Raw genomic sequence first — 13,071 nt, forward strand, 5'->3', positions numbered from 1 at the left:
TTCTTCTCTTATTTACTTAATTATTCAGTTATTTAATTAGATCAGTATGAACTCATGGATATTAATTTTACCCTGTGGGTTATAGTCATTATTTCTGTAGTTGCTAAGGTTGTCCCAGATTTGGCTGTTGGACGCTCCTTCAAGTTGAGTCCTTTCAAAATGTTCCCATCATTTTTTGAGCACTTCCTTACTCTCTGGCACCATAAGATATTCCAGGAGACTCTACTTTCCCTGCCTCGGCCCCAGAATTATTTTTATTTCTCCAAGGAGCCTTGGTTCCTGTTACTGGAGAATAGAATCTGGAAACAAAGACGTGGTCACTGGGTGTGCTCATTAGCCTGGAGTATAATTGCTTGTAGGCCCTCTCAGCCAGCAGAGCTAGAAGGTCCATGCATGTTTACACATACACATGCCCACACCTGCATCTACGTCCGTCTGTGAAAATCGGGAGTTCACAGTGATTCCTCCCTCTCCAGCCGATCGCCACAGGGTTCTTCCTTGTCTCCATATTTGTAGCTTCTTTCTCTGACGGTGAGAAACTTGCTTCTCATTATCCACAGTATATTTACATATTTGTTCAGTACTAGAATACACATGAAGTAGTTTCAGAATTGCTGACCCATGTCTGTGATTAAAAAAAAATTACTAACTACAGTACAGTATTTGTTTATAGCTCTTTTTGTCTTCAGACTTAGAATTTTGTAGTCAACATACTGTTTTTCAAAGTTACTTAGTTTTCTTCTTCTTCCCTTCAATGTGGTTATGTTATTCATACGTAGAATTTTTAAAACAAGCATTGACAACATATGTCAACTAATATTTTTTAATATGGTGTTACTTATCCCATCGTTCCGTGGCTCCTGGGAAGATGGAGCTGCCTTCCATGACTGGACGTGAACCAGGGCTCAGTCTCTGGTCAGAAGCGGTCGTTGGTCTTCCTTGGGACACACCCAGCAGACTCTACAGTTGTTCCCACCATGAGGGCCATGCAGAGCTAAGGACACTGAGGTTATGGACTGTTCTACTTCTGTCTATATTATGCCTTTGTGTGTTCATCTTTATATCCCCTGAACAGTCTAAGACCAGAGTTCACAAGTTATCCATAAGAGTTTTGCAAGTTGGTATTTATTTTTGTAAAATATTTAAGAGTATTTATTCACAGCTTACAGATAAGCAATTACATTATTTTTAAGTGATATAGTAGTACCTGATATATGTATGTGTGTGTGTATATATATATATGTATATATGTGTGTGTGTGTGTGTGTGTGTGTGTATAAAAACAAACATTCCTCACTTTGCATAGTAGTATAGACCATAAAAATGGGCAAGCTGAAACCCTGCAAAAGGAAGCTTAGTCGATGAGGGAAATGAGGATTCTTCCACGACCTCTGTAAGCTTTGGTCAAAACTTTTAAAAACTCCTACTATCAGTTATAAATGTATAAGAAAATGAAAAATAGTAAAATAGTGTTTGGTGCACTGCAATTTAAAACATTAGAAACAATGAGAACTAAATTTCTTTGTAAAAAGCTTGTCAGGAGTAGTTTGAACAGGGCTTACCTTCCTGATGTAACACGCTGTGGAACAGGCATCTTTTCTTTGTCTTGGTAAATTGTCCTACTCCTTTCTAAGTCTACATCAGCTTCTAGCTTTTCATCCTTTGAAATTCCCATGTCATGAAGCATCTCTGGGAGTTGCTTCAACCTGCAGGTTTCTGCCTGTGTCCCTTCCTGTGGGTCTTCATCCTTTTGTCTCAGCCATGTTCCTCCTTTCTGGTACAAACTCACCTCCAGGTTCCTCTGGCAGCTCATCCTGAGCCTCCTGTTCGCAAGGTCGGCTCTTTCTTCTATAACTGCTGACGTTCAGTTTGATTTTACTTCCAGCACTAGTACTGTTTGTTTGTTTACTGCTCTCTGATCTTGGCCAGTTGCCTCTTTCAATTATCCATTTTATAAAATGTCAACTGGCTTTATCACTGGGAGACCAGGAGGCAACACAACCCTACGCTTTGCCGCCTGTGCCTGAGCTGAGTAACAGATGTGCTGGGACTAGTCACCAACAGACTTTGAAAAAGTGACGTGATGAGTTACTGATCATGATGGGCATCTGTTACGTACGTGCAGTCGCGCTTCTGTATCCATGGGTTCTGCATCCAAGGATTCACCCAACCTCGGATCAAAAATATTTGGAAAAATTTTTTTCCAGGAAATTCCCAAAGCAAAACTTGAATTTGCTGCACGCTGGCAAGTATTTACATAACATTTATGTTGTATTAGGTATTATAAGTAATCTAGAGATGATTTAAAGTACACAGGAGGATGTGTGGAGGTTATACGCAAATGCTACACCCTTTTATATGTAAGGGACTTGGGCGTGAGTGGATTTGAGTATCTGAGGAGGGTCCTGGAGCCAACCCCCTGCGGACACTGCAGGACGGCTGTGGTGACCTGTGGATGGAAGAGCTGGTGGTGAAACGTGTGCCTCTCCTGCAGTTATGCAGTAAACATACTGTGGTAACTGAGATTTGTGCTGATCTGAGCCTCGCACAGTGAGGCCTGGCTTGCTGTAACCTCCATACGGGCTCAAGTGTGTGTTGACGATGACATTCCCCCTATTTTATGACATGAGAAATTAAATATATTTTTAAAATTTGCCATGAAAGTAGGTGATGAAATGTTTTCTTTCAGTCTGGTGGTGTAAGGGTGGGACGTGGGGCAGGAGGTGGGGGTCTCTCTGGGGCCGTCACCCTGGGAGCCTCAGTACTAAGTTTGGCCTGAGAGCCCAGAATCTAGGCTTAGTGGAGCTTGAATGACAGACTCTTAATGCCAAGTCACACTTTGTTTCTCCTCTTAGATTGACATAGAAATCAATGGCGATGCAGTGGATCTTCACATGAAATTGGGTGACAATGGGGAGGCTTTCTTTGTGGAGGAGACCGAAGAGGAATATGTAAGTTCTGGTGGGTCACATCCACTTCACACGTTGTGTTCAGGTCCACGGTGCACATCTCAGAACAGAACGTTTTAGTTTTCATGGTGAGTTGTGTGGACCATTGTTGCTGGTTAGACAAGCTTTAGTTTTAGGTTGAAGAACTCGGCTGTCAGAAAGGAGCTGGAGGGGCAGGAAGTTTCCCCACACAAGTTCCAGGCTGCAGGGTGTGCTGAAGGCCTTGGCACTTACCCCTCCTGTGAGCTTCCAGTGACTTTATTAGGTGGTATCTGTACAGTTTACACCTTGACCTGAATACACTCAGTTTCACCTGAATAATCACGGCGTATCTCTTCAGGCCATGTCTGAGTGTGTACATGTGTAACCTTTAAATTTGGGAAACATGTTTTGACGTTTTCGTTGGGGACATTACATCCCAAACCTTGAAGAGTCAGGTGCATTAGTTTATTACAGTCTCAAGAGATTTAAATTAATTGGCCTCTGCCCTTTATGAATGATTATTGTACATTTGGCCTCTTTCAGCAAGAGAGCACGATTTGCCCCACTCCCCTCACGTATCCACTGATGTGAATGCTCCTGAGCTGTTCTTGATTGATTTAAAGTGGATCTTTTTAAAACTTCTTACAAGGGGACTTCCCTGGGGGCACAGTGGTTGAGAATCCGCCTGCCAGTGCAGGGGACACGGGTTCGATCCCTGGTCCGGGAAGGTCCCACATGCCGCGGAGCAACTAAGCCCGTGCGCCGCAACTACCAAGCCTGCGCTCTAGAGCCCGCAAGCCACAACTACTGAGCCTGCGTGCCGCAACTACTGAAGCCCGCGTGCCTAGAGCCCGTGCTCCTCAACAAGAGAAGCCGCCGCATTGAGGAGCCTGCGCACCGCAACTAGAGAAACCCCATGTGCATCAACAAAGACCCAACGCAGCCAAAACTAAATAAATAAAACAAATAAATTTTTTTAAAATAAAAAACAAAAACAAAAACAACTTCTTAGAAGGCATCATTAACCTTTCATCATAAAGAATAAAATCTCAGATAGCAAAATCAATAAGCTTCAAGTTGTTAAGGGCACGGAGCTACTTTTTTGGTTTTGAAGGTGAACTGCCAGTTTAATGTCATAAATTCACAAAGAAAAGATAAACAATAGCAGAATGAGATTGTTTACCAGTTTTTACTTTAGCCTGGAAGCCAGCTGCGTCAGAACTGTTCTGTAAACAGCAAAGAAACAGTGTTTATGAAGGGGAACCTACCAGACCAATATTCTTCCTAGTTTCTTAATTATTTGTTTTTATATTACATTATTTGCATTTACTTGGCCTAGAGAAAAATTTTCTTCATCAGAGACAGAGGCAAAAGGCAGAATGAAACAGTAAGCGAGTTATCATAAGAATAAAACATTTTTGATGTAACCTGTCACACTGATTAGGCTCCGAATAAATCAGCAGATGCAGTCGGTGAGAGGACTAGGTTCCTGAGAGTCTGTTGCCTGCTTCTCACATCAGTTCTCATGATTCCGTTTAAAACTATGCTTAGCAAGGTCAACCTGGAGAGTGTCAGCTTTCCAGCCTTTTTTTTTCCTGTTCCATGTATGACCAAATTGACCAGATTTTCTTTAGTATAAGGTGCTTTTCTTTAAAAATTAAAAAATTTAATTCATTCAACAACCCTGGAATTACTGCTCTCTGCTACAGAGTATGAAGAAAAGTCCCTCTCTCCAGGGGCTCACAGTTTAAAGGGGGATAAGCATTACCCAAACCCACCTGACTTCCAGTTACTGACCTTTTGTTTCTCTCACTGTCATCATTTAACTGTATGTCATCAGCATCCCTGCCAAGTCAGAAGCTCTAGGTGGAACTTTGTCCTTTTACTAGCTGCACGGTAGTCCCTAGTGTGGATATACCACAACACCGTTCCTTGAACCGTGCTCGCACCGATGGACATCGAGCTCATCCACCCCTGCAGCAAGTGCATTGGCTGAGCTTCCACGTGCTCCGTGCTGACTCAGCACGTCGATTCCTCCACTGTGTTCAGCGACATGGACCCACATGAGCTGACGCTAAGCCCTGCAGGGGGGTGGAGACCTATCTAGGTAGGGTGGGCAGTGCCTGAGCTCAGTGTGACATTCTTACCTTCGGGAACTAGGTAGGTATTCTTTCTACCACTGAAATTTAGATCCACCAAAAATGGTGGTGGTTTTGATGCACTGTACTGTTTGTCACCGACAACTTTTCTTTCTCCGTTTTCTCTTTAAGGAAGAGTTTCCTGCTTACCTCGCCACCTCACCAATCCCTACTGAAGATCAGTTCTTTACAGATATTGACCCCCCTTTGGTGAAACCAGGTGGAAGTGAAAGACCATCTCAGAGTTCGGACGTCTCCCACGTTCTGGAAACAGAGACAGTTTTCACCCCCAGTTCTGTGAAAAAGAAAAAACGAAGGAGGAAGAAATGCAAACAGGACAGTAAGAAGGAGGAGCAGGCCGCTTCTCCTGCTGCAGAAGACGCCGTGGGTGTGGAGCTGAGCTCGGATGACGACAAGGCGGCCCAGTCGGCAAGGTAGGTTGGGGTGGGGGTGGGGGGTCTCCTTGCACATGTGCCGTGGACAGAGCTCGGCTGCAGCAGGTGCTGGTGCTTCTCCCCGGGTCTGCAGTCTGAGGTTTGGACTTGTTTTTCCCCTGTTGGCAGTTTATCGCGGAATAAGTGGGAGAGGCATTTTCTTTTTTCCTTTCTGCAACTCTACAAAATGTGCTATCAGACACCTTGCTGTGGCACTAAAATATCGCTTGAAGCCGACTGGCAGTGTGTCTCATTTTACCCAGTAAGTTTCCAAAAGCCAAGGAAATCATACGTCACATAGAAGATCTGAACCTAGTGCCTGGCGGGCAGATGGGACACCGGGGGTGTTTCCCTACCCTGCGGTTGGTGCTCTGTGTCTGTCTGTTCCTGAGTTCAAGGTGGTGGTTTTGAGTTTATCATCAACATGATAGTAAGTTGAGGAGGAAGGAGGGTTTTGTTTTTGTTTTGAAGTGAGAAATCTTGATCACTGCTTATTTACCAGCTCAGTAGAAGAACTCAAAATAGATGCCAGTTTTCAAGTCAGTGCTATCTGGGGTTTAAAAGGTAACAGTTTGGGGTAAACCATGTACTTTTTCATTCAGTACTCGACTTTCATAAGACTCTCTTCCCCCGTTGCGCTGGGTGGCGGCCCCGGCGCTGGACGGACCATGGGTGTGGCAGCAGGGTGGTTCTTTCCCTTGGTGACTGCTGGACAAGTGATCCTGAATGTCCACACCCCGATTGAATTGGGGTGTAGGGAGGGTGGCCTTACGAGGTCGACGCTGTCACTGTATGCTCTCACCTCGGCTGCTGGAAGGAGAGATCGTGCCCCCGTTGCTGGGAAAGTTACTGCTGTTCAGGTTCTCTTCATCATGGAGAAGAGGGGAGGTAACCAAATGTATACCAAGCATAAACTCTACCTTGACGTCTAGTGTTTTATTTACCAAGCTTTGATTTTAAATAGTCAAGTCAAGAAAAGAGCTTACTAATACATTATTGTTATAATTATGCTGTTAGTGAATAAGGTAGTAGAATAATCCCTTTTTGGCAAAACTGTTAACTTGTTTTCTAAAATTTTTAAATCTGGATTGTAAATCCCAGAACAGATTCCTACATTTAATAATAATCTTACATACGTGAAATTGTTTCCTAACTCATCAGCTGTCACATGGTGATTCACTCCCCCCGCAATGAACGTACGAGACCTGGGTTTCCGTTCTGATCGAAGGCAGAATTCTTGTTAGAACCAGACAACAGAAGGCCACGGTGGGACAGTACTTTAGACTCTGCAGAGCAGTGTAAACCATTTGTACATACAAAACTTTAAAGTCTGCAGTAACAAATTTGTGTGCCTTTTTTTTTTTTCAGTATCAAAACACTAGGTGGGAAGAGCTTCATTTTAAAAGTTCTGAACTCTACTTTTTTTTTTTTTTTGCGGTACGCGGGCCTCTCACTGTTGTGGCCTCTCCCGTTGCGGAGCACAGGCTCCGGACGCACAGGCTCAGCGGCCATGGCTCACGGGCCCAGCCGCTCCGCGGCATGTGGGATCCTCCCTGACCGGGGCACGAACCCGTGTCCCCTGCATCAGCAGGCGGACTCGCAACCACTGCGCCACCAGGGAAGCCCTGAACTCTACTTTTATATCACTGATTCCCAAAAGAATTTTAAACTCATGAAAAAAAGTTCCACAGTTTCTTTTTCTTATATATGTTTTTTTCTTATTCATTCATTCATTCATTCATTCGTTTATGGCCTCATTGGGTCTTTGTTGCCGCGCTCGGGCTTTCTCCAGTTGCAGCGAGCAGGGGCTACTCTTCGTTGTGGTGTGCAAGCTTCTCATTGTGGTGGCTTCTCGTTGCAGAGCACGGGCTGTAGACGCCTGGGGTTCAGTAGTTGTGGCTCGCGGGCTCTAGAGCACAGGTTCAGCAGCGCGTGGGCTTAGTTGCTCCACGGCATGTGGGATCCTCACGGACCAGGGCTCGAACCCGTGTGCCCTGCATTGGCTGGCAGATTCTTAACCACTGCGCCACCAGGGAAGTCCCACAATTTCTGAAAAAGACACTCTTCCCATCCTTTTCTTCCTGCTTTCAATTTTTTAAGGTTTCTTTCTTCTTTGCTTCCCTAGGAGTACGAACTAAGAGACCCTTTCAGATCTTCCATTCCTTGATTTCAGTGCCATTAAGAAGAGTGTAGGGACTCCCCTGGCGGTCCAGTGGTTAGGACTCCACGCGTCCACTGCAGGGGGCAGGGTTGGGTCCCTGGTTGGGGAACTGACACCCCACATGCTGTGCAGCACTACCCCCCCAAAAGAAAACAGAACAAAACGGTGGAACTACAAGGAGAACGTAAGCAGTTCCTTTAAAAGTTTTGGCTTATTTATAATGTGTAGGTAGGCAGGAAATATGTTCTTTTGAGAAAAACTTGAAGTACACGCACCTGGAAATTTTATTTGGGATAGCACTATAATACTCCCTTAAGCACCTTAATTCCTGGAAGTATTTTTGCTAACTAAAATTCTTCCAGGATCTACCAGAAAAGACGCTGAAGTAACGTTTTGCCTCTATAAAGGGTTGTTGACACATGTCCTTTGTTATAATAGAGCAACGTTTAGAACTCCTAAACAACCCGCAGCTTCAATTTAGGAAGGTGAAACATTTCTAAAACGTGCAGTCACGTGCTAAATGCACAAGTCATTGTTCTAAAGGAATTTTGTAACTGAATGCACTGCAGGAGTATTAGTGCATGCCTTCCTCTTCCAGATTGTACGAAAGGCTGTATCAACCCAATCTGTAGGAGTGCTGGTCTGGTCGGCAGTGACAAACGCAAGACAAAATGTAATGGTCGTGCAGGTGTCGGCCTGAAATTCACGCTGAGCTGATAAGGGAGAGGACGGGGCCATTACACGTCTGATTGTGGTCACTCTGGCCTTCGTTTCTTAGTCTGTGAAATCCGAGGACTGAACTGCATGGCTTGCCAGGCCCCTTTCCGCTCAGCATCCAGATTCTAAAATCAGAAATTTGGAGGAAGATATTCAGGGTCAAAAGTATTAACAGCATGTTAAATAGCACATTAAAGAATCTGAGAGAAAAAGACTAGGAAATCAACTGCGTTTGCAGTTACGAGATCCACAGATTATGGGGATTTGGGGAACTTGTAGCTTTTAAATACCTTACCCTCCTCAGCCCCTACCAGGTAGGAAAGAAATTTTGTTTTCAGAGAGGTTACCTAAACTTGGTTTTATTTCTATTTTGATAAGTAGCATTCTATTTAAACTCCTTACTTTTCAAGAATTTCAATGATAATAGAATTACGGTTAATTTAGCCTCATTGACGGAGGCAGCAGAAAGATGAACTCACTCTTGGAAGCAGGTTGGTGGTGTGCAGCCAGAGGAAACCGCTTTGTGGGGGCTGGAGAGGTCTGACCCGCACAGGGCTTTGTGGGGGCTGTGCCTGATGAGTCTCCGCTCCTGAATGTGGGCTTTTGGCTTGAGTATAGCGTGGAAGCCTTGTCCGTCATTCCAGAGGATGGATGGCTGGATGTACAAGTGTATATGTATTAAACAGTGCACCTAGGCACTTGTAGCCTTTGGGAAGGAGGAGGCTTTCCATGTGGGATGATGCTATATCACAGTCCTGAGTGCAAATATATAAAACACTCAGCCGCTGGAAGTGCAGTAACCGAAATGGAGGGTTACAACCATGCTGTCTGCTTCTAATCTCTACTTCTAATCCACCAGAGCAGACACACTTACAGAGTTAGATCTGGGGGCTGAGTGGCAGGGGCCTGGGACCACCTGTTCCCCTCCCCATCATTCTAATCCAGGAGACACGTTGCCCAGCTCTCTTCTGCCCTGTTGTGAGGTATCTTTTGTGGGAAGTGTCCTGTATCCTAAAGCAAACTTGGATCATTAGTCACAGTGAGATTGATTGATCTGGCACGGAGGGTGAGGGTCAGCGCGTGAACTTTGGTCATGGTAGTTAGCAGCCGCTTTATCTCTTACGTACTTGCTGCCAGCTATGTAGACTAAAACTTATCTAGTCCTGATTTAAACCACGTAAATAATTCAGGCTACTGATTTTGACTTTGTCTTGGTTTTTGTCCCTGTTCTTTAAAAACTGAGGTATAACTTACATACAATAATATTCATGGATCTAAGTGTGCAGTTCAGTGAATTTTGGTAGTTGTGTACATCATGTAATTTCTGGCTTTTGAATGAGAAAAATAATCGTTTTACAAAATGAAGCTGAGCTTGGAGTCGCGGTGCTGGGGCATCTGTGAAGGCTGAAGTGCTCTAGACACACTTCCCATGAACTTCAGCTGACCCTCCGCCAACCACCCTGACCCAGCCTTAGACCACCTGCTCGGCCGCGGATCCTCTGCTGTTCACCATTAATGTAGCTGTTTGTCCTGTATTTCAACGTAAATAGTCAGTGTTCATACTATTTCTCCACGTTCTAATCTATACTCTCCCTTATTACATCCTCATGTCACATACCTCAAGTGACCCTGTCGTGCTTGGCCTTGCTGGCTGCCTGTCCTCAGCCACGTGTGCCGTTTTGAACGTGCCTGGCAGGTTTTCAGTGAATCACAGGACTGAAAGGAACCTCAACATCAGCAACCTTTTCTATCACTCTGATGGGTCTAAGCTAATGGGGTCTATTTTTGTCCGGATCCGCCCAGAGAAGACCATGTCCTGCCTTCCTGGGTTTGTAAATTCTTAAATGGTGCCTGGTCTCTCTCTCTCTCTCTCTCTTTTCCAATATTTTATTAAATCCAGTTTGCTTTGCTGTATTCTTGTTGGCTTACCTTTTATACTGTGGTGAAATACGTTCCAAAAACAAAATATGTTTAATAAAAAATTTTCTACGGCATTTACATTGCTCTTTTCAAACCACTTTCAAATGTATGAATAGTAGTGGGCCAAGCTGTACTGTGCTTTCAGATTTGGCAAATAAGGACTGTTCGTAGCATCCAATTTTCCCTTTTTGCTTCTATACCATTTGAATTTCCTCTTTTAAGATATGGAGTATTTTTACCTGGATTTCAGCCTTTTTCAAGAATATGTGTATCTTTTCCCTTGAATGAGGAGGTATGCCAGAGCTTAATCCTTCTGAGAGAAAGAAGATTAGGGTTAGGTAAACCTTAAATTAGGAAATGCAGCTACTTGGAAAAATAGTTACGTGTCAGAGTTAGTGTTAAATCAGAGCATGTTAAATTAAGGAGTAAAGAGAGAAAAGAGATAATACAAATTAATAAAATGGTTTCTATCCCTATTTTTAGTCTAGCAGATTAAGTGATAGATCGTCTCATCATTTCACATCTAATATCTGTCCTGGCAGAACATTGAATTTTCTGTAAGAAGCTCTTAAATATGTTTTATATAGTGTTTTACACTTTTCAGAGTTTTTTTTCTACTTTTCTGTATACTTTTCAGGGCTTTCACCACGACACACCACATAAATCTCACATCGACTCTTATCAAATAGACAGGACAAGAGAAAAATTTCCAACTTAAAGATGAAAAACTGGAGCCCACAGTGCTTCTGAGGGGTGTTTTCAAGGTTATATGGCAAGTTATGTTAATTTTGAAAATTCAAGAAAAACAAAGGGTAAATTAATTAAAACCTTACTAGCATTAGTTAAGTCTCCTACAGTTCCAAGGTCTGTGAATGAATTTTAAAAGCATTTATCATACTTCCGTGTCATCTTCCTCGCATCCCTACATCACGTAGATTCTAAGAGAAAGTTCTCAAGTAATGCTTGGGCCCAACCAAGAAGAAAATAAGTTCTGGGTTTTTAAGAGTTTTTAGGGTATTTTTGAATTTTTGAGCCATAGCTTTTGTCTTCAGTTGTTTGCTTGCTTACATTTTCTGTAATATGCAGGAGAGTGTAGTGGAAAAGAACAAGGGCTTGCTTGTTTTTAATCCAACTACTTAGGAGCTTTTTTACTTTGGGCAAATTACTAAACTCCCTTAGATCCTTGATTACCTAATACCTAAAATAAGACTTTACTACTTCAGATTTGTAAGAATTGGACACAATATATGTAAAGCCTTAGTTTTCTTCTTGTAGGCTCTGAATCAAATACCCCTAACAGATGTAAAAAGGAGTTTTTAATCCCATCTTCTTTTCTGTTCCTCCTGTTTACCCCATGTTTAAATGGTGATTGCAGTGGTGTCTGGTGTGTAGCAACAGTGAACCCTCTTCTTCATATTTTCCTTTTAAGAGAGTTAGTCATTCATCATTTGACTTTCTTCATTTGTATAATTTAGAACAGTGTGTCAGTTAGAATTGGGGATATTTTAGAGCTGACATAGATATCATTGTTTTGTCTGTCTCTCCCCCCCGCCCCACTTCACAGAGGATCTTCAAATGCTTCCTTAAAGGAAGAAGAATATAAGGAGCCTCTGCTTTTCCATTCTGGAGACCACTACCCCTTATCTGATGGAGATTGGTCCCCCGTAGATAAGTAAGTATTTTTGAAATTTCTCCATTTCTTAAAGGAAGGATATACTGATAGCTTTTCTGTTATTCGACTTGATGATATTTCCACGTCTCTCATACAGAAGAGGAACTGAATGTGTGCTTTTAACACAAATATAGACCTTTCCCCTCAATAATTATTTTGTTCCTAAACTTGATCTGACTTATTCTCAGAGTTGGCCAGTGTAGGCCTGTATCATCAGCATAGAATTTGACCCTCTACAATTCTTTCTCGTGTCAACTACTAACTGTAACTGTGGTTAATAATGTGAAGAAACGTGCAGTCACACTTTGTGTTCAAATCCAGTTTCTCTCTGTATTATGTTAACCCATCTTTCCGTGCATTTTCTCTGCTATATATTACCTTTCTCATTGATTTCTTGGAGAATCAAGTGGGATAATGCATATTATTGAGGACCCGGCAAGTCCACGATAAATGCTAGTTGGCATTGTTTTTATTATTATGAAAGAGCTCAAGTGGAAAAGTAGCCTTTATATCCGCGGGTGAAATTGATATATGCAAACTTACATTTCTTTTCATCTGTTGAGCTTGGCAAGAATGAGGTTCCTGACTTATTAGAGTCATCACATTTCTTTGTCCTGTGTTTGCAGCCCCTACTCCCCGGCGGCGTGTCCTAAGAGCGACTCAGAGCTGGAGGTGAAACCCGCCGGGAGCCTGCTCAGATCCGAGTCCCACATGGAGTGGACGTGGGGAGGGTTCCCAGAGTCCACCAAGGTAGAGGGTTCGCCGGCCTGCGGAGTTGAGGACGAGGTCACAGGAATAGAAGTGGTGGTGGTGCCCTCGTGTGGTCGCATAGCGAGGCCGAGTTAACATCTCTGATAACGTTTGTGCTATATTTATAGCGGAAGGAATCCAGCATTATTTTGTGTGTTCCTATTTCATAAATAATGTTGATTATTAACATTTTAATCAGGAAAAAATTTTAAGTTCCTAAAGGAAACTAAAATTTCCACTGAAATTTTAAAATAGGAAATTGATTACGAAAGCTTTTTTGCCAGCTCAGGGTGAAAGAAGAAAGAATTGGAAAGATGCATTTCCTGAGAGGAAGAAAAAAAATGTTTAG

At 43.0% G+C, this 13,071-nt stretch overlaps 1 protein-coding gene across 1 annotated transcript in view; it reads left to right on the forward strand.

Annotated features, from left to right (window-relative positions):
• Positions 1-13,071, forward strand: part of LPIN2 (lipin 2) — a 56,344-nt gene that overhangs the window by 25,623 nt on the left and 17,650 nt on the right. The window contains exons 3-6 of the mRNA XM_082640599.1: positions 2,856-2,951; positions 5,201-5,502; positions 11,865-11,972; positions 12,599-12,813. Coding sequence (XP_082496725.1) covers positions 2,856-2,951; positions 5,201-5,502; positions 11,865-11,972; positions 12,599-12,813 — 721 coding nt within the window. The remainder of the gene's footprint in view (positions 1-2,855; positions 2,952-5,200; positions 5,503-11,864; positions 11,973-12,598; positions 12,814-13,071) is intronic.

The sequence above is a fragment of the Mesoplodon mirus genome, assembly GCF_964341445.2.
Source record: "Mesoplodon mirus genome assembly, chromosome: 13".
Classification (NCBI taxonomy): domain Eukaryota; kingdom Metazoa; phylum Chordata; class Mammalia; order Artiodactyla; family Ziphiidae; genus Mesoplodon; species Mesoplodon mirus.